This window comes from Diadema setosum, chromosome 12 (genome assembly GCF_964275005.1).
Source record: "Diadema setosum chromosome 12, eeDiaSeto1, whole genome shotgun sequence".
NCBI classification, from domain to species: Eukaryota; Metazoa; Echinodermata; class Echinoidea; order Diadematoida; family Diadematidae; genus Diadema; species Diadema setosum.
In genome coordinates, this window is record NC_092696.1 from 25,834,402 (window position 1) to 25,856,796 (window position 22,395).

General features: G+C 38.6%; 1 protein-coding gene across 1 annotated transcript; it reads right to left on the reverse strand.

Moving 5' to 3' along the window:
• Positions 1–6,763: 6,763 nt before the first annotated feature.
• LOC140235662 (nuclear pore complex protein Nup50-like) lies at positions 6,764–21,474 on the reverse strand. The gene is made up of 7 exons (XM_072315671.1): positions 21,304–21,474; positions 18,114–18,197; positions 16,549–17,143; positions 14,101–14,370; positions 12,142–12,241; positions 9,693–9,808; positions 6,764–8,551 (listed from the first exon to the last, which is right to left on the reverse strand). Exons 1-7 carry the CDS (start codon positions 21,370–21,372, stop codon positions 8,283–8,285), a joined length of 1,503 nt encoding a protein of 500 aa, XP_072171772.1. The 5' UTR covers positions 21,373–21,474; the 3' UTR covers positions 6,764–8,282.
• Between the last annotated feature and the right edge of the window lie 921 nt (positions 21,475–22,395).

Here is a 22,395-nt window from a genome sequence, read left to right on the forward strand (position 1 = left end):
AAGGACAAATACACCTCTCCAAAGTGCCCGGATGTGGTATACCCATCTAATTTATTCTTTGTCAATACAAGGAAACTTGTTGATGAACGATGTGATCGCTGGGTCTGTCAGAGGACAGTCATTAGACAAATCCTGGGAGATTGATTTCCAAGCTATCCGTAGAGCCGTTCATTCAGCTATTAGACCGAATATATATTAGTTTAGAAGGAATTACAGTGCTTAATCCGTACATTTTGGTGCAAGATAGGACCCGTGAAATCAGGCCGTGAAATAGGATACAGTACTAGCTCGGGATGCGATATCGAACGAAAAGCGGGGGTGGGATATTTTTTTAGGACTAGAAATATGTTGATCGTCTCAGCGGGTATATGAATGCGCCACTTCAGCATTTTGTATTTTTTACACGAATGAAGCCATGTAGCAGTCGAGTATCAGCTTCATGCTAGAGTTCTGAAATTATAGCTTCTCACACACTGAGTGCATATAGACAATGGGAAACAGATTCATATCTATTAAAATAAACAAAAAACAAAAAGAAACAGAACTAATCCTTGTGCTGATTAATAATCTATAAATTAGTTTGAGGCTAGTAAAAAGAGAGGAAGAAAGATGTGGAAAAGGAAAGAGAGTTTTTTGCTTCTTTTGACCATAACTTTAAAAATGTTTAGCTCAATTCATAGAGAATATTACTAGTATCTTATGCAAAAAGGGCATGCTTATTCAGTATCATAACAGGTAAAATCGCAGAGATTAGAAAAAAAAAAAGAGACATTGGGAAAAAGAAATAGGAAGACTGATGGAGTGACTGGTAGACTGATCAAACTAGTTTGTATCAGACCCATATCAGATGGAAAGTGACAGATTCGAACCTGTAATGTGAAATTATATAGATTGATATTTGAAAAAAAAAGTGGTGAGAATTTCATATTTCAATGAGGAAACAGTGATAGGCTAGCTAATTTGCAGTTTGATAAAGATGGGGGAAAATCTAATTATGTACAACAAGAAGGGGAAAAAGGAATGGGAAATTGGAGAATGATGCAGAAATATGATTTGCAGTTGCTTTGTTGACAACTAGCTGGATTACTGAATTACCAATTTACCTTTTATGAATTATGTTTTAGCCATTTTTTATTTATATGATTTTTTCATTTATTCTTTTTCTTTTTTTTGGGGGGGGGGGACTTAATGGTCACACAGGAATCAGATTTTCTATCATAGTCCTGTTGACTTAGTTGAAATTTGGTAAGAGTGAAATTGGTACATTCATTTTGCCCGATATTCAAAAGCTTTGACAGAAAAATGTGATATAGATTGGTTGTCATGTTCTGTGGTATGTTGATAGATATTATGTTGGTGTTATCTCTCCCCCTCTCTCTCTCTACATTTATAAACATAAGTATATATATATATATATGAAGAGTTTGTTTGCAAAAATCGATAAGTCCATTTTTGCCAAATGGAGATATTTGCGATTAATGGTCAAGAAAAATAAAGAGAATAATAAGAAAAATTTTGCTTCTTTTGACCATATCTTTAAAAATGCACCTTTATATGTAGTGACCGATATATCATATAAAAGGTATTATTTTGTACTTTATGACAGAGACCGTACTACAAAATCTTCAAAAATGAACTTATCGGTTTTTGCGAACAAACTCTTCATATATATATATATATATATATATATATATATATATATAGAGAGAGAGAGAGAGAGAGAGAGAGAGAGAGAGAGAGATAGATATAGATATATAATGTATATATACATAATAAACACAAATATAATTACACAATCACTCTTCTCTTGGCATGTTTCCTTGTGCAGGGATGCCACTAGTTAAAATGTTGGAAAAGGCCTGGTGTGAAACTGAACTTTAAAATAGATCATCTTTAGCAGGAAGCAAGTTTTGCTTGTCTCATGAGGGCAGGCTTGTGGATCATGTAGCTGCATTAAAGGTGCATGGTCCCGGTGTTTTAGTCAAATGCGTACGCGAGTGCACGGCGCACGTTTCCTATAGAGACCTACGCTATCGACTCCTCTTTAGCGCTTACGCTTTGGCCCACTTCCCCGAGTCCGAAGAAGTTCGATTTACTGTAGTCAGTGGTCGGATCACAGTTCGGCTCATGATTCGGCTGAGGGGGATGACAGCTTTAGCAAACTTCTTTTGTGATGTCATAATAACAAGCACATATGCATGCATTCTGGCATTACTACAGACTGCGCGATGCGCAGAGAAGACAACGAAGGCAACGTTACTTAGCAACAGCTACGCACTTAACTCTTGATGACAGCTCAACTTCGGTAATCTTCGTATCAATGCTAACGGTTATCGGCAGTATCATCAACAGCGCCCTCTACACTACCGGGACTATGCCCCTTTAACTCTTTCTGTGCCAGGAACTTTGGACATTGTGTGCAATGCTATGGGATTTTTTTTCTGGACCAATCAACACTCACAGCACAAACAGGATTAAGGAATGGCAAGCATTGATGTAACATAATTTGGATCACTTTGGAGGACAACTTTTGAGGTAGAAAAAAAGAGAGACCAAAATCAGCAAAACTACAATCAAAATGAAACAAAACAAAAACTGTTGTAAAGCACTTTGAGAGCACAGACCTCCACCAAGCAGCTCATGTCCACCTATACACGCATGCTGAAAATCCCCAAATTTTTCAAATAAGAATAAAGAAGTCTTGTGATTATTACTCATTAGTCTCCTGCTGAGTGGGGCCTCAAACACAGCACACACTTTAGTGTGCGTATGCAAACCTCAAATACATGCAGCTAGAACTCCTAAGTTCATCGATTTTATTTAAAAAAAAAAATCCTTCAAAAATTCATAAAAATTCCCAGATCACTACCAAACTTTACTCATCTCTTCCTTGCGTCATTATCAACTCTTCCTGTAAATTTCATCGAAATCCGTTCACAACTTTTTGAATTATTTTGCAAACAGACGAATAGACAAACACCGACAGCAACACAAGCTCCTTAGCGGAGGTAACAAAAGCAAACCAAAAACAAATGACAAAACAGTGAATATGGAAAATAGCAACCAAACTTTTGACAATATCTCATATGAAAGGCATAACAGATACAGTTTGCATTAAAAATTTACAAATCATTTTATTACAAAAAGGTGAATAAGCGAAACAATTTATTTTCTATTACATCAGTGAACACTTGTTTTTTTTTATTTTACTTTGAATATCACTTGGAGTTATTTTTGTCAGTATTATGTACACACGAAGCAGTGAGCATAGGTCAAGCAGTTCAAGTTTCATGCTCAATATACATACCGGTAGTCATATTCCACTGCGAACGAAGTATCACAAATTTATTTCTCCATATAAGAATAATTCACTTGTCTAAAACTGTGTTTCAAGTCATTAGAAAAAAAAGAGAGAAAATAAGAAATAATTTACCACAGAATTCATTAAAAGTTTAAGATTTTAATTACAAAATAATAATTCTATGCAATGATAAAATGAAAAATTTTAGAAAATGATCTTGATACCACAGGCATCATTTATGTATTAAAACACAATGATGCATGGACATTAAAATTAGTCAATGTATGCAATAATCATAACATAATTGATACATGCAGTCAGATTTAGGAAATTACAGTTAACTCTGCACGAGTTGAAGTCGCATAAGTTGATTGTTGCTAAAATTGATTTATTTTTAATCAACCAAACTGGGCAAAACATGTTTTATTTACATTTCTGAAGTTGAATATTGCATAAGTCAAACTACTATTCTTCTTCTTTTTTTTTGTGTGTGGTCCCATTAGATTCGACTTATGCAGAGTTACCTGTATATACATATACTACATGACCCTGCAATTTTTTTTCTTTTTTAAAGAATAAAAAGTAAGCGCCGTATGTGTAAATACATTCAAGATAATTCTAGAATTGCTGGCAGCAATAAGGAAGACACTGCTTGAATTGTTAGAAAATGCAATTAGTGCAAATTAATCAAACCTTCCAGTTTGCACGGATCAGATCCTGCTCAAAATTACACTCAAATTTGTTGGTTAAGACGTTTATTTAACACATTCCAGAGAAACACTGGTAGTACCTTAGAATTTACATTGCTTTCCTATGCACGAACAAGTTACATTCAATGAAGCGTGCATTCAGGGCTTTTTCTCCCCTTTTCAATTATAATTCTTTTTTTCTCTTAACCCGTTGAGGACGGACTGATTTTGCTACAACACTCATTTCCCATGGACACTTGCTTGAGTATACTCGGGACTCGTCCTCAGCGGGTTAACGAGGAAAAATAAACCAGAATAAAAAATAGGATAAGAATTAAATTAAAGTCACACATTTCAGATAAAAGAATACCAGGAGACATCGCTGTTGGGGCAACAAGACCTCACATCTAAAATATGTCAAATGTTTAGGAGAGTGAAAACATACTTCCAAGTTTCAGATAATTGCCTCTATGGTGCCATGAAAATATTGCTTGAAAGAGAGAAAAAATCTCCTCTATTTTGAGCTGACAGTTAAAACAATACTTGATCTTACATGCCTGATATGACACTGTTGTCTTAATGATAACTTGGGTCTACATAACTTCCCTTGGGTGACAAGACCTTGTATCACAATTGACATATTCAATAACCTCCTAATTCAATTTTGGATATTAAAAAAAAAAATACATATGTGAGTTTTCAAACATTACAACTATTAATGAAATCCAAAACAATCTTTCTATGTTATTTGACGCCAACACTGATCTCATTCTGCGAAAATGCTGCATGAATGAAAAAGCTGTTTTGCTCTCCTGACAGTTCATAATTTTGAGGTACGAGGTCTTGCCACCGCAGGGGTAATACACATATGTCCACATTACTGTGTTTTAACTTGTCATCTTTTGAAGCTGAAGCTGATTCCCTTGTCAAAGTCTTAACCCTAAAAGGGCCGGGGGGGGGGGGGGGGGGGGGGGGGGGGGCGGAATCCGCCCCCCCTCGACGTTTCGCGCTATAATTCTGTAACGCGAGAAGGCCTCATCGCGAGGCTTCTTGACTTTCTTCGTTCAAGTCTCGCGCAACTTTTGAGACCAAATTTGCAACGTCCGCGCATACTTTTGCGAAGCCACGCCCATTTTTGTAACGGAATGTCGCTCCAAAACGGGCGCAATTTTGTGATTTTGTGTACATTTCCTATGGAAAACAGTGCTCTGTCATGAAAGGCATAAAAACCTGATTATTTTTACAATTAATCACTTTCATTGATTAATTTTGTGCTAATTATGGTAGAAAAGTGGTCAGTGACAATTTCCAATGAAAAAACAAAGAAAAAACAAAAGTTGAAAAACAAAGAAATACATAAGAAATTCTGAAAACAATAAAATACATAAGAATTAAAATGAGTTTTGGAAGTTTTTGTGATGTACAATTGTTGAATATGCTAAAACAGATTTACAGATCAAAAATTAGACTCTCAATGCTTTTAATTAAGCTAAAATATCACCTTGAGCTTAATTTGCATAATTAATTAATTAAAATTAGAAATTGATTGTTTAAAAAAATCTTATAACACAATCTTGTAGATTATGACGCGGGTCTCACGCATGCAAAATTTCATCGCGATCGCACCACCGATGGCCGAGATCTCAGGGGGGGGGGGGGGGCGGAATCCGCCCCCCCCCCCCCCCCCCGGTCTGAGCATAGCCAAAAAAGCCCGGCCCCTTTAGGGTTAAGGCGTTCATATTTATGTTGACCTTGTGCAGAAAACAAATGAGGATTTCTGTACTTGTGACACGATCTGCTCTGAACAGTTAATGAAGAAGATTAATACAACTGCTAGATCGCATTGACCAATCTAATAATAAAATGGACAACCACTGGAAAAATATCCTGGAGTCTACGTATGCTACTACCAAACTAGATCGAAAAATCAGTCTCTATTTAGTGTCAGGGATATGTTGGATATTGGGGACTGATTCAGAAAATATATATTTGTATAAGGGTAATTTTCTTGGCCACACATTGCCTTCCACATGGGCTCTTCCTTAAAATGAATGAGATAAAAGTGAAGGCTGGGAACTGTTAATTTTCTAATTTTTTCAGAAATTTCTCAGTACTTGCGCTTCTTGTAGGCAGTACAGCACAAGGGTAGGGACTGGAATCAGCTCTCAGAACCTTAAAGGACAAGTTCACCTTCATATACATGTGGATTAAGTGAATGCAGCAATATAAAATTTATTAGAACACATTAGTGAAAGTTTGGAGAAAATCAGACAATCCATTCAAAAGTTATGAAGTTTTAAATAATCTGTGCAGTCACTGCTGGATGAGAAGACTACTACGGTGTGTGATGTCACATGCGTACAACGATATAAGGAAAATATAAAGAGAATTTCACAAAATTAAGTTTTTTCAATAAAGTGTACATTTCTTCAACGTGTTGCTGATATATGTTAAGGATAATATTGTTCCCCTTGCCTTCTGAAAGAGGCAAGTCAAGCGTTCTTTTTATTATGCGAGAAAAGTGAGAATATGTTGAATTTTCTTTATGTTTTTCTTTATATCGTTGTACACATGTGACATCACAAGATATACCGGCGTACAAATTTGTAGTAGTCTTCTCATCCAGCAGTGACTGAGCATAAGCTTAAAAAATTCGACATAACTTTTGAACGGGTTGTCCAATTTTCCTCAAACTTTCACTGATGTATTCTACTAATATTGCTGCGTTCACTCAATCCACATGTCCATGAAGGTGGACTTGTCCTTCAAATCAGTATATTCTCTTCCTCAGTGTCATAGTCAGAGGTAAAATCGGAGGCAAGTCTATAGGGTGCTACCACCACCACAATCTGCAAGCAAGATTTTGCTGTGGGCTGGAAGAAGATATCAAGGGAAATATGCAGAAATTGATACTCATTTCTTTTGTTGTGTTTTTTCCCCGCTTACCACTCTGCCAGTAGGCCATATTAGACTTAGAGAGTCAATAAGCACAAGTTTGGTCACTCACTGTATACGCAATATTTAATAGTGAGTTTACTTTTTTTGCGAATCAGGACTTCCTGACGATTACACCAGTGGATAAATTGCGATCGTGGAGCATGGTACTGAAAGGAGAAATGAATACATATATGTCACATATTCATAATGGGATCAGAGTTAATATTTTGGCATATTTCTAAATTCGCAGATAGCACGCTACTCACGAAATTCACGAAAATAAAAACCTTGCGAAAAATACGGTGTATGAATACTGTATTAAACTTGCCCTTTATGTGCATCATCTCCACTCCCTGGATAACACTCCTTGAAAACAAAAAGGGGCAAAAAGTATTCACATCTTTAACCCCTCTCACTCCCACCACTTCTCAAAGTGTAACTAAAAATTGTATACAAAGGTAATGACGGAGTGAATTGTCCAAACTCTGGAGCTATGTCTATGCTATTGACTGTCACACCACTTACATTAAAGGTAGAACGTAGTTCTCATATGCCTGCAAAAACTGTCTATTTTTGCCCTAAAATGGACACATATGCACGAGAAATGTGTGTAATAACGCTGTGATGACATAATTTCTGGTAGGCAATGACCAAAATGCAAAATATTAGCTGAAAAGGCATGCTGCCTGTATTGTAATCTGAGAACATATCTGATCATAGCTGCTATGTCATTCTTGATAATCAATTACAAATTGGGCCATAGCAGTATCCATCAATCTTCTGGGCAAGAGTGAATCACATACAGCTTGTTGGGAAATATGGCTGCTAGGGCATGATGGATCATCCATGATGTTCTGCCCATCCAGTCACTAATGAACAGGGATGGCGACTTTTACTATTTTACACTTTTAGTCTCGGAATACTCCAAAACAACTCATTATCCTGGCGAATCACATCAGACAGGCAAGTCTGTTGGCAGACCCTTTCGATGAACTCCAAGCGAATTCCGATTGGTGGAAAATAAATTTTGAGCCCTTCTGAAAACGAAGTTTTACCTTAACATTTGATGACAGATAATAAGCCTTGGAGCTTTCTCTCGTGGTGACCAGCCATTGGAATGGATGCAGTCCTTTTCATGCTGGATATCACCAATATAATGGTTTCAAAGACACTTGAAGATTTTCTCATGCATTCAGCACTCAGAGGAAAGATGATGTAATCTGCATTTGGATGCTAGCGAAATATGGATTCCCTCCAAGCCTGGTCCTGAGGATCACTTCTATTCTGCAGCAAAGGAGAAATGGACGAGCAAAGGGGAACTGTTCAGGAAAGGTCGTCTGTCTCCTCTCTTCAGCTCAAAAGATCTTCTTCAGTTCGGAGATGATCTTGTCCGCCTCCGCCTCTGTCTTGACTCGGAGGAGGAGCGGGGTGGCGTCCGGCTTGCATCCTTCCTCGCAGGCCGTGCTCTCCTGCGGGTTGATGTAGTTCTTCTTGCACTTTGGGCACTTCTTGTCCGCCGGCGGGTTGAGCGGCGAGATCAGCATGATGTTGTTCTTGTTCTTGCCCTGCTTGGTGAAGTGGTTCAGCATGGCCGAGGAGACCCCGATGTTGAGGATGACGTTGCCTGGGGAGACAAAGAGGGGACAATGTACAGTGATACAACTTTTCATCTCACTTCAACTATACTACATCACTACCCTCAGTCAATGGCCACAAACTTCTCTTGACATCTCTCTGATACACTCACAACTTTCTTCTTGCTTTTTAAGTGTCTTCATGGATTCTACTTTTTTTAGGTTATTGTGTTTTTTTACAGCAATATTGTGACTACACTTTCACATGAGCAAAGATTTACAAATGCTTGCACAGCTACCACTAAATCCCAACATCCACTACATCCCTACTACCATTACTACTACTACTGCTGCTACTACTACTACTACTACTACTAGTACTATGACTACTACTACTACGACTACTACTGCTACTACATTGTACTACTACGACTACCACCACCACCACCACCACCACCACCACCACTACCACCACCACTACTACTACTACTACTACTACTACTACTACTACTACCACTGCCATCTACTACCACCATCACCACCACCACCACCACCACCACCACCACCACCACTACTACTACTACTACTACTACTACTCTTGTAGCAGCAAATAACATTAGAATGCAGTGCATCATAAATGAATCGTTTTATTATCATATTAGTACTAACATTACAAATCCCTTTGACTACAAGTCAAACCATTTTCATTGTCCTGTCATTCTTGTTAGACGTAATTATTATTTTCATGTTACTATTACCGCTGTTACGACATTTTGTATTGTTACTACTACATGTATTACTTTTGTGCCATCATCCCCAAATACTAAAACAAGTAACACAATTACCACCACCACCACCACCAACACCATCACTACTACTACTACTACTACTACTACTACAACAACAACTACCACTGCCATCCCATACAATCCCGTCATAACAGTAGAGGGGTATACACCGGAAAGATGCCATTAATATTGAAACTATTTCTCTAACACCCCCCCCCCCCCCCCTTCTCCATGTGGTTCACTCTGTACATCACCTAAAGATGATACACTGGGCACCCACCTAGAGGGGTAACTGAAAAGATGCACCATTAAAGTTATGTCTCTACCACTTCCCCGATACCCACTCCCTTCTCCATGTGGTCCACTTTGTACATCACCTAAAGATGATACACTGGGCACTCACCTAGAGTGGTATCGGCTCGAATCAGGATCTGACCGCTGCCCCCGTTGTCCTTGACGTGAAGCATGCCGACCCCTCTTTCCTTGAAGTCTCCATCCTTCTTGTAGAACACCTTGCATCTAGGATACACCAAGAGAGACAAATACATGTAAGACAAAGACATCAGTTTGATGCACGTTGTTGGCATAACCGAGAAAGGCCCATGGCAGGTCTTTCACCCTTCCTGGAGTTCCTTCATAAGTTTCTTTATCACTTCCTTGGGGAAGAAATATTCGAAAGCTTTTCCTACCAAGCACTTTGGAAAAGCTGCCCCCATGTTCCAAGTAAGTAATGCTGTGCAGTGAAAATGTTACAAAGCCAAAATTAAAGTGACAAGTCACTTATCATTCAAACTGACCCTGATAAATGGAGTCAAATCAAACAAAAATAGTAGATGTTTAACAAAACTCAGAATATCAAGTTTTGTAGAACACCTATGATTCTAGCAATCCAAGCAGTCAAATGTGTGTCACATGACATACAAGTAAAAGTACCACTGCATGCTGTCGCTGTTCAGCATGCAGTTTTTGTCGACCAGTTTTGGATATTGTACTCTGTCACCCATTCACTCCCATGATAGAATCATAATCAATAATGCATCATTACACTTTATAAAATGGGTTTTTAGAATCTCTGCAATCTGATTGGTCAATCATCACCCATTGATTTTTACTGATCCACACTGAGCCATGCATCCAGTAAAATCTGAACACATGGCTCAAGCCTTTAGTATTGTAAGGTGTGCTGGACGCATGGTGGGGAAAAGTTTAAATCTCATGAATTTACATGTTGTATGGTCACATTTTATAAAACAAATGATGCACAGGCCTATTTTGTGGATCAGTGAAAATTGGATGCTCTCAATTAACTTTGGAAATGGTCTAAAACCCACTCACTGTGTTCGTGGGTTTAAACAGTTCTAAAGTTAAAGGGACTGTACAGTACTGGTTGATGTGGGGATTCATGTTTTGAACATTCCTAGGTGATATAATGAGAAACCTCTTATGAAATATGAAAGAGCATGTAAGTTTAAGGACTCAATGTTTATTTGATGAAAATTGGTTTTCAAATGGCTGAGATACCCAAAATAGTGATAATAATAAAAGGTGACAGGCCATGATTACACCTTTTCAATAGGATCTCTTTGTTTCAACTTGTTTTTGGATATCTCAGCCATTTCAAAAATCGAATTTCATCAAATGTAAACTTTTGATACTCCATAGAATTGCATGCTCTTTGACATCTCATAGAGTGGTTTCTGAATATCTCGCAAAACATTAAACGCTAAATCCTCACCTCAACCAGAACTGTACACACCCTTTAAACTCGAGCATCCAATTCTCATCAATTTACTTTGTCCTGTGCATCATTTGGATACTGACATCACAACTGTGTACTTTTTCTGTGTGCACTCAATCACCCATTTAAAGGGGATGGCTAGTAACTGATCAGTGGGAATCAGTGGGAATGCTGGGAGATGATTGTTCAAATCCTTGTGGGATTCATTTAAAGGTAGGGGATACCTTTTACAGACCTCCCAAAATGCAGCAAAACATTAAATATGAACCTCAGGGGACTTGCTTAGGCCACTGCTTAGAAATTTGGAAGTCAACAGTTATCTAAAATTTGAATAATGCACAAAACTCAACTACTCAGTAGTTCTGTGTGTCAGCCACACTTAAGCCTTTTTGTTGCATTCTTCTGTATTTGTGATCTATAAACACAAATCTAAAAGTACAAGAGCTGATGTAATAACATATAGAGTGTGTGGCAAGAATGTATATAGAAATGTTTGTAAGTGTTGATGAACTTTCTTCACAAAATGTACATGATGGACACACATGCAGTACATGGGTCTGCAAAGGTAGCCTAGTAATGTACTGGAATTTACGATGAGCCCCGAAAACAATTCAATTCAAAATCTAACGGTCAAAAAAATGTACTAAATGTTACCTTCCACTTTCAATACTTTATGGGAGTTTCTAAAATGATACTCTCTTCAACATTCCACTGTATTCATACAACTCTTCATTTAAGGCGTGCAAATGGGATTCCCTACCTTTAAGAGTACATTATATATCTACTGTTGTGTGAATTTGCTTCAGAATGGTCTCATATTCAAGTAATGTGCAGATTAATGTTTCCAGGTTAGCGTGCCTGGTCAGTGACGGGGCATTAATCTGCACATATTACTTGAATATGAGACCATTCTGAAGCAAATAATTTTCACACAACAGTAGATATATAATGTACTCTTAAATAAATCCCACAAGGATTGGAACAATCATCGCCCAGCATTCCCACTGATCAGTTACTAGCCATCCCCTTTAATGTCAGCAACTTCAACAATCCATCACCTTGTCCTTTGCATATGACTGGGGTGAATTTTCCCCAATAAAATGAGCTGACTCACCTGGTAGAGAAGAGGGCATCCTTCTCTTCGATGACCTTGACCTCCACCTTGGGTGGTTCGTCCGATTCCTCCTGAGCATCAGCATCTTGGGACTCTGTTGCTGTGGCAACAACATCATGTACAAACATTAACATGAACAGGTCATCAATGTGAGATGCACTTGTTGGCATAACAGTAAAGGCTTTTTTGACTTGCGTAAGTTGCAAAGCCTTTCACTAAGTGGAATTAAAAGTCCACAAATTTTGACTTTGCATGTGATATTCATTTTAAAATAAGCACTGACTTATCAATATCCCACGCGATATCACTTACATAAAAAACAAAACAAAAAAGATGCTGTGAAAATAGAGAAAGTGCAACCTTGAGCAACAAGACTAGTGCATCCCCTACAATGTCTGCAATATACATCACAGCTTGAACACCTAAAGCTACAGTGTACCTTCACTGGCCTACTGGCGTCATAGATCAGACATGATACAAATCTACAAAATTGTACAGGGAATACATGCTCTCCAGTCAACTGACTTCTTTGACTTTTCAACTGGCAGCCAAACAAGAGGACATCGATTTAAGATTTTGAAGAAGCATGTCAATACAAAATTGAGGTAATCTTCTTTTTCTCAAAGAGTGATATCGGAATGGAGCAGTCTACCATCATATCTAGTAGAGAGCATTTCAATCAACACAGTCAAAACTAATATAAAGAAATTTTTGGCAAGATTCGGTATCAAAAGATAGATGACTATTACCCCGATTAAATTTTCAAATGTCCATGCACTCCAGCTGTACAAAGCCTGTCACACAGAAATTAATTATCTTCATTGGTGCAGAGGGGCAAATAAGTTTGGTACAACTTGAAGCCCACTTCCAAGATATGATTTCAAAGGTATGATATATATTCTTCTATATCTGCTGTTATTATAGACAGCTACAGATATTATCGTGATCACCACCTACATATAAGGCTAAGCTACAGCATGAATTTATTATAGAGTCTATAAATCTAAGATTTCCTTGAGAAAAACTGGCCTGTTTTTGCCTCAGTTTGCTTGGTTGCGGTAACCTTGTGCAAGGTCCAAGCGTACTGTACACAGTACACAGTCCCACATGTACATTTTTGTTCAGTGACCTTGTAGCAAGTTTAGGCAGGGTGGTGGTTTTAGGGCCCCTGGCGAGGTCTGGGTACTTATATGCCATGCAAAACCCCAAATATCAACTTAACCCTAACAGGGCTGGGGGGGGGGGGGGGGGGGGGGGGGGCAGAATCCGCCCCCCTCCTGTAACCCGAGAAGGCCTCGTCGCAAGGCTTCTTGACTTTCTTCGTTTGCCTCACGCAACTTTTGAGACTAAATTTGCAATGTCCGCACATACTTTTTTGAAGTCACGCCCATTTTTGTAACGGCATGTCGCCCAATAAACGGGCACAATTTTGTGATTTTGTGTACATTTCCAATGGAAAACAGTGCTCTGTCATGAAAGTCATAAAAGCCTGATTATTTTTACAATTAATCACTTTCATTGATTAATTTTATGCTAATTATGGTAGAAAAGTGGTCAGTGACAATTTCCAAGAAAAAACAAAGAAAAAACAAAAGCCGAAAAACAGAGAAATACATAAGAAATTCTGAAAACAATAAAATACATAACAATTGAAATGAGTTTTGGAAATTTTTGTGATGTATAATTCTTGAATATGCTAAAACAGATTTACAGACCAAAAAGTAGACTCTCAATACTTTTAATTAGGCTAAAATATGATCTTGAGCTTAATTTGCATAATTAATTGATTAAAATTAGAAATTGATTGTTTCAAAACATTTTCTGACAAAATCTTGTAGAGCCAAATTTCGCCGCGATCGCACCACCAATAAACCGATCTCGGGGGGCGGAATCCACCCCCTCCGATTTTAGCATAGCCAAAAAAGCCCGGCCTGATTAGGGTGAAACAGAACTTTTTACCTGCAGTAGAAGAATTGGGCTTGGAAATGGCACTGCCAAAGGAAAAGGGCGCATCTGATTTTGTCGTCGTCGTTGTTGTCTTCCACATTGAGGACGATGCCCCCGTCCCAAAGCCAGAGATGGTTGATGCCCCGCTGCCAAAGCTAAATCCTGTTTTCGGCGAAAAGGATTCCATCTTCACCGTTTCTCCTCCGCTGCCTGGAGTGATAGACGTGGTTGTGGAGGAGGACGAGGGGAAGGAGGAGGAGCCTGCACCACCAAACTTAAATCCTTGGTGAAAAATTGAAATGAGAATTCAAGATAAGGATTCTCTGCAATTAAAGAGAAATTCCATCATAATACTATGTTGTCTTAAATGGGAAAATCAGAGAAGAAAATGAGTGAAAATCTGAGGAGAAAAGTCAGACACATAAAAAACTAGAAATGTCGCTATGGCGACTGATGCCTTCGCCATAATGCATGATTCTCCCAATAGGTGTAAAGTACAATGTCTTCACAATGTGTGGTGACAGTTTCACATAAACTGGCAAAATATTGAAATGACAGGTTTGTCAGAAATATCTTGAATGTTCACTTTCCTTGAACTGGGTTTGCTATAATTGTCTAAGAGTGCAGGTACACATATTTAGAGAATTGAGAATTTTTACTTGACTTCTGACGGACCCTTTTATAAGTTTATGCATTGAGTAATTTCCAAGGTATGATGAAAGAGTGTAATTACAGTACAAAATAGATTTTTTTTTTTTTTTTTTTTGGGGGGGGGCATTGAAACATGGCCTTTGACCATTAACCTTTGACCTTTGACATTCTGGCTGGAAATTTCCCGGAGAATCTCCATTAGGTAATGCATGTATATATTAAGTTTTAAAACTAATAATGCAAGCATTGCATATACTAGTATATGAGGGAAATAGTAAAATTTTGAGGAGTTGACCTTGACCTTTGACCCCGACTATTGACCCACGAACCCCTAAATTCCCTAGATAATCCCTGCCAGTCAGTACATGCGTATGTACCATGTTCCATGAAGATACATCGAACCATTTGCGAGAAAAGTGATATTGCAACATTTTCACCTAACCTTTAACCTTTTGACCTTTGACCTTATGACATGAAACTCTCTTTGGAGAATCTTTACACAGTAGTACATGTCTACACTAAGTTTCAAGAAAATACCTTTGGGCATTGCATAGATATGGGGGAAATAGCAACATTTTAAGAATTTGACCTTGACCTTCTGACCTTTGACCTTGACCTTCTGACCTTTGACCTTTTGCCAATGTCACTAAAATCTACTCAACTAATTGTCCCATTATACATCATCCTTGGACCAAGTTTGGTGAAAGCTGCTTCATCCAGTTTTGAGTTATCACGTAAACAGATAAATTTTAGGATTTGACCTTGATCTTTGACCTTTGACCTCTGTTCGATTTCACTAAAAAACTTTCCAAGTAATTGCCCCATCATACATCATCCTCCGACAAAGTTTGGTGAAATTTGCTCGATCCAGTCTTGAGTTATCGCGTAAACGGATACAATTTCATGATTTGACCTTTACCTTTGACCTTTGACCTTCGGCCGATTTCACCCAAAATCTTATCAAATAATTGCGCCATCATACTTTATACTTGGACCAAATTTGGTAAAATTCCAGTCAATATTACTCAAGTTATCGCGTAAACGAAAGCGGACGGACGTACGGACGGACGGACAACCCGAAAACATAATGCCTCCGGCACCACTTCGTGGCGGAGGCATAAAAAAGTTGTGACCTCTTTGCAAGGTCACAGCTGACAGCTGGCGGTTGCATGGGAATAATTCAATGATTAAAATACCTAACTGCAAGCATTTAAAGGACAAGTCCACCTTCATATACATAAGGATTGAGAGAATGCAGCAACATTAGTAGAACACATCAGTGAAAGTTTGAGGAAAATTGGACAATCCGTTCAAAAGTTACGAATATTTTAAGTATCTGCGCAGTCACTGCTGGAAGAGATGACTACTACAGTGTATGATGGCACATGCGTACAACTATATAAGGAAAATAAAAAGAGAACTTCACAAAACTTTACCTTTTGAATAAAGTGCACATTTCTTCGACTTGCTACTGACGTATGTTATTCCCCCTGCCTTCTGAAAGAGAGAAGTCGTGTGTTCTTTTGTTATGCGAGAAAAATTGAAATATGTTGATTTTTTTTTTTATTCTTTCTTTATATCGTTGTACTCATGTGACATCACAAGCTATAGTAGTCTTTTCATCCAGCCGTGACTGAGCAGAAACTTCAAAAATTCATAACTTTTTAACAGATTGTCCTATTTTGCTCAAACTCTCACTGATGTGTTCTACTAATATTGCTGCATTCACTCAACCCACATGTCTATGAAGGTGAACTTGTCCTTTAAACTTTGGCTACCATGCCAGCATTTCAACTTTGGCTACCATACCTGTAAAGGAGGTAGCCGTACTACTGCTAGAGGATTTCTCCTGAGAAGATGCCAGCGGGTTGACCGTTGCTGGAAACAGCTTTACATCATTCTTGGCCGGTGCTTCCTCCTCGGTGCTGCGTTTCTTCTCAATGTCACTCAAATGCTTTTTGTAGTCATCAAATATGGGAGAGAGGTCGCACAAAGGGTTCGAGTCCACATGCTTCTGAATCCATGCACTGACTGATTTGTTGAGTGCTGTAAGTTCACTGGTATACCGGTCCATTCCCTTGCTGCCATTAACAGTGGAAGTCGCCGTCAACGCGGCGCCATTGGCGGCCACCTTTGAGTCCTTTTCTGTCTTTCCCAGACTGAACATGGTTGATGGGGGCGGGTTGTCCGAGCTGGATTTGAAGCTGAATAGTGGCTTGCTCTCTTCGGCAGCTTTTGCACTTTGGTCTATTGAGGGCGCTTTCGATGACGCTGTGTCGGTGCTGCTTGCTTTGAAGCTGAAAGAGGCAGCTGGCTTGGTGGGAGCCGACAGACCAGCGGCTCCAAATCCTGAGAAACCTTTAAATGCAGCAAACGGTGCCGGCGCTGGGGCGGCGCTCCCCTCCTAAAACAATCATAGTCAAGACAAGAAAAATAATTCCTCCATCACCCTCAAGAACATTCATTCGATTCAGAGCAAAATGTTATTGGAACGCAGAGAAATAAAAGCGCAAAGGTGCACACTCCCTAACTGCAGCTATTTAGTTTCAGTCCTATTTTACAACTGTTGCACTATTCTGAAATACTTTCCACAAGTACACAGCTTCCTGTTGGAAAACAGCAACTTTCTCTAACCCCAAGCACAGCTGCATAGAAATGTGCACACTAATACTCATTCCCTGCACAACACTTGCCTACACAGGTTTCCTAGCATCAGAACAACCAACAAGAGAATGCCATGACAAGAAATTTTATGCATAGTTCTTCTGACAGAGACTACCTGTAACTACCGGTATTACAGACTGCTGGCAGCTTGGCATAGCAGTAATTGATGGGTGTAATGTAAATCAAACAGATTGTGAGAAAGAATGCATAAAAAGAAATGCAACAGGTGGACAAAAGCAGTATGCTGACACAGAGGCAGTTACAATGAACACTCAAAGGCACAAATGCTGTATACTGCATGAAGGTCGTCTAGAATGTAACCACACACATTTCTAAAATGAGAGTAAAACAGAGGTGAAACTTCCTACATGTACGACCCTACAACGGGAACCCATCAAAACAGCTGTTACCATACGTAAAAGGAGTTATACCACATTTCAAGAACGTTTACTGTATGCGCTGAATATTTCAGGAGGTTTTTATTTTAGTGAATGTCGCGAGTCGGCTGCTATTCCCGAAATTAGAAAACACATGAAAATAATAACTCTGATCCTGATATGGATGTGACACACGCGTACACATTTCTAAGTTCAGTACAGGACTCTACTATCGCGAATCTAACAACTCGCAAAATCGTCGGGAAGTCTTGATTCGCGAAAATTTAGACTCGCGAAATATATGGCGTATACAGTATTTTATTGATACCATACCTGCTGAGGTGTAACTCTCCTTCGTGCCTTGATGATTGGTCGTTTTGCCATTGTATCTTTGTCCGCAACTGCAAACGTTCCAGCCTGAAAGTCACAGAAAGAAGTCATTATTCTTTTGATCAACATTATATGAGGAAAGTAGTTTTACAGTTCACCAACACACTGTAAGTTAAAGTGGAAACAGTGAAACCTTATTTTCATGCAAAAATGTTGATTACATCCATTACAATATATGAGGCCATAGTGGTATCCACTGCATGCAAGAGCGCAGCTTGTTCTGCATACAAGATGTACATTTGTACCATTCAATACTGTAAAACATGATATATTCCAGCATGAATTTTTCGCGAATCGGAGCCGACGGCATTTTTTGCGGCATGAAATTTTCGCGAACAGCCACTGGCATTCACTGCATATAGTGTAGACAAGAACTTTCGTGTGCATTTTAATTTCGCGAATCTTGGCGCTCGCGAAATTCGCGAAATTAAAATGCACGTGAACATTCCTCGTTTTACAGTACTACTGGTTGGACACAATTCAATCATCATGTACCAGCAGCGTTGTACACACCCACAACTGAAGGGCGAGGGCGCTCCAGGAATAAGAGACGGGTACACTGACTTTTGTTATTTCACACTTTTGATCTCAAAATACTACAGTGCACTCCTGTTAAGATGAACACGGTTATACAAAATTCCGATTACAACGAAGTAAAAGTTCAGGCCGGAACATTATCCACTCTATGTATTTTTCTTGTTTATTTGTTCGGTTATACCAAAATTTCAATAGAGCGAAAGAAAACTGCACGTCCTGAGGACTTCGTTATAAGGGAGTCCACTGCACAAAACAACTCAATATCCTGGCAAATTTGGCCAGCCAGACAAGCTTGTAACAGTGAACAAATTCCAAATGGAGGAAGATAAATGTTAAGGACCTGCACAGTACTGTTCTAGCTTTAACATAACAATGTTTGTCTGTAAGAAGTCTCTGGAATGTTTACTTTTCATGAAAAATGAAATTTTGTGGAATTTTCCTTATATTTTCTATGTATTGCTGTCTATCATGAACTGCACTAGTCTTCTTATTCAGTGATTACAACACCAAAACTGTAAGAACTCATAATTTTTGAATCGATAGTCTAATTTTCCTTACAGGGACTGTACAGTACTGGTTGAGGTGGGGATTCATGTTTTGAACATTCCTAAGTGAGATAATGAGAAACCTTGTATGAAATATGAGAGAGCATGTAATTTTTAGAAGGATTCAATGTTTATTTGATGAAAACTGGTTTTCAAATGGCTGAGATATCCACAAAAGTGATAATAATAAAAAGGCGACAGGCCACGCCTTTTATTAGGATTTCTTTGTTTCACATTGTTTTTTGATATCTCGACCACTTCAAAACTGATTTTCATCAAATGAACTTTTAATACCCCTTAGAGTTGCATGCTCTTTGACATCTCAGAGTGGTTTCTGAATATCTCGCCAAACGTTAAAAGCTAAATACTCACCTCAACCAGAACTGCACACCCTTTAAACTTTCACTGGTGTATTCTAATATTGCTGCTTTCACTAAATCTCCAGTCACTCTGTACATTGGGGTTTTGGTTTTCTTTAACTATCTTCAATGATAAGCCCAAGTATTTGCCCCCTACACCTGATCTCACATTTCTTTTCACTCATCTGCACCACAAGAGAGCAAGGTAAACGACGTACAATGTATGTTCAAGTTTTCTTGCTGAAATTCATAAAGCACAGAGTGCCATATTGTATGTGTTCAATGGGTATACAGCCAGCAATGTCCACATCTATGGATGTGCTGTACTGTGCCACACACGAGTCATTCCATTATCTGGGTATTCCCCAGCATAGGCCATGCTTGTATTACTTGTCTCCCTGTTCAGAAATCTTGCTGGAATCAACCACTATTCATTCACATTCACCACATAAATTTCCTCAAGGTTGTCTCGGCACTAACTGGATTGCTGATTTTCTTTTGTTGTTGTTGTTAAACTTTGCCTTATTTCAATAAAGTTTCACCCGTCTCTTTGACCTTAGCTATTTTTTGAACTATACACAGCCCTGTCGCTGTACAACAGCGTCTGGTCCGCCTAACCAATTTCATTCAATTCAGTACATGGATTAGAATTGCCTTCAAGTAATCTGGGAATTCACCAACTCAGACAGTATAAACATTATGGGTCATAATTCATATGGTAGGGAAGAAGGATCCATAAATGTAGTACCTTAGTCCAAGAAGTGTTTGGTTTATTACAAATGCTAAATGAAACATGTTATTCATGTTCAGGCAAGTGTTCTGCAGCAATTTGAAAGTCTGCTTGCCTTTAATACCAGCTGAGTGGTAGAGATACATTATGCAGCATCCTGGTACTAGTTGTTAAAGGAGAAGTTCACCTTCGTAAACATGTGGATTGAGAGAATGCAGCAATATTAGTAGAACATTCTGGTGAAAGTTTGAGTAAAATCGGACAATCCGTTCAAAAGTTATGAATTGTTAAAGTTTCAGTTCCGTAATCACTGGATGTGAAGACTGACAGCTTGTGATGTCATATGTGTAGAGCGATATAAAGAAAATATAAAGAAAAATTCAACATACACCGTATTTTCACTTTTCTCTCATAATAAAAGTGCAAATGACTTGCCTCTTTTAGAAGGTAGGGGGAGTAATATTACCCTAACATATATGCCAGTTGTATACAAGTTGAGGGAATGTGTACTTTTTTTTTTCTTCAAAAAATGAAATTTTGTGAAATTCTCTTTATATTTTCCTTGTACTGTTTTATGCATGTGACATCATCACCTGTAATACTGTTATTTTTGCGAGGGTTTAATTTTCGCGAATTTCATAACACGCGAAAAGGTCTCCATGTGCGCTTTGTCAATAGAGCATTAACGTAAAGGTCGGCGCTGATTCGCGAAAGCAACATCTCGCGAAAATGTCTATGCCCGCGTCATTCGCGAAAATAACAGCGTATACGGTAGTCTTCCTATCCAGCAGTGACTGCACAGAAACTTCAAAAATTCATAACTTTTTAACAGATCGTCCGATTATCCTCCAACTTTCACTGATGTGTTCTAATCATATTGCTGCATTATCTCACTCCACAAACTGAAGGTGAACTTGTCCTTTAAGTATAACTTGGAGCTAGCCCCAAGGACTTAGCCTTACCTCCTCCGGTTCTTCCTCCTCATCCCAGTTTTCATGGGTGAGCTCCATGCCTGCCCTCCGCTTAGACATCGCTGCTGAGGTCTTGGGTCTGGTCTAGATCTAAATGTCTTGGTGATCTTGTGCAAAGTGACAAAAGTCTGAAGAAATTGATACCGCACAGAAGGACCTTCTCTCTCTTGTTCTGCAGAAGATGAAAAGACATTGAATGCAGCAGTTTGTTACTCGAGATGTATCACACACACATCATATCATACTCCTAAAGCACACATGAGGCAAATAAAAATATGTGCATTTTGCAGATTGTTTCAAATGAATATTGACAAAGTTAAATATGTTGTCCACTGTGATACCCTGGGAATATCATGGCACAAACAATAATCTTGAAATTGATAGTTTGTGCTTTTAATAGCATACAGTGTGCATGGTAATTTGGAAAGCCCCTTTTACACTTTCACGGATCTCATCGGGGACCATCACAGATCATCATTCTGCGATCATCAATACTGTTTCCGACATGACCGTGTGGACTCCATGAAGTCACCTGGCATGACCCTTGACCTTCCGGCATGTCCGAAGAAAAAAAAAAATAAAGCTTGCCTTGGAAATGCTTGATTTTTAAATTTTATCCCGGACATCACAGATAAAAATCAGTCTATCCTTTTGTAGGCACCTACTTTGTGTTGCCTCTGTTCATTACGGAACACTTTGTGAAGACATTGAGACGTCTGCTATCATTAGCATCGGCCCCAACCAATACTGAAATTCCATGTAAGTGTATTTTATCAATACAAACTCATACAGAGTAGAGTTCTTGAAATTTACATTGACAAGTGCATTAGAAGCATTAGTTCAAGGCCACTAAAATATGCGCCGCAAAAATCAAAATTTTCAGGAGATTTGGATACATGGAAAAAGCAAAATGTGTATAGAGTCTAGACTTGAGAAAAAACAAGGAAAAGTAGAAATTACGCGGTGCGTAAAATATGTCCCCGCCGGAAGTAGCATTTAGTAGCAAAATGTACAATATCAGTAAAAAATTAAGATCAAAGGTCAAAGAAGTCAAAGGTCAAAATTCTGTGTAGAAGTTTTGAA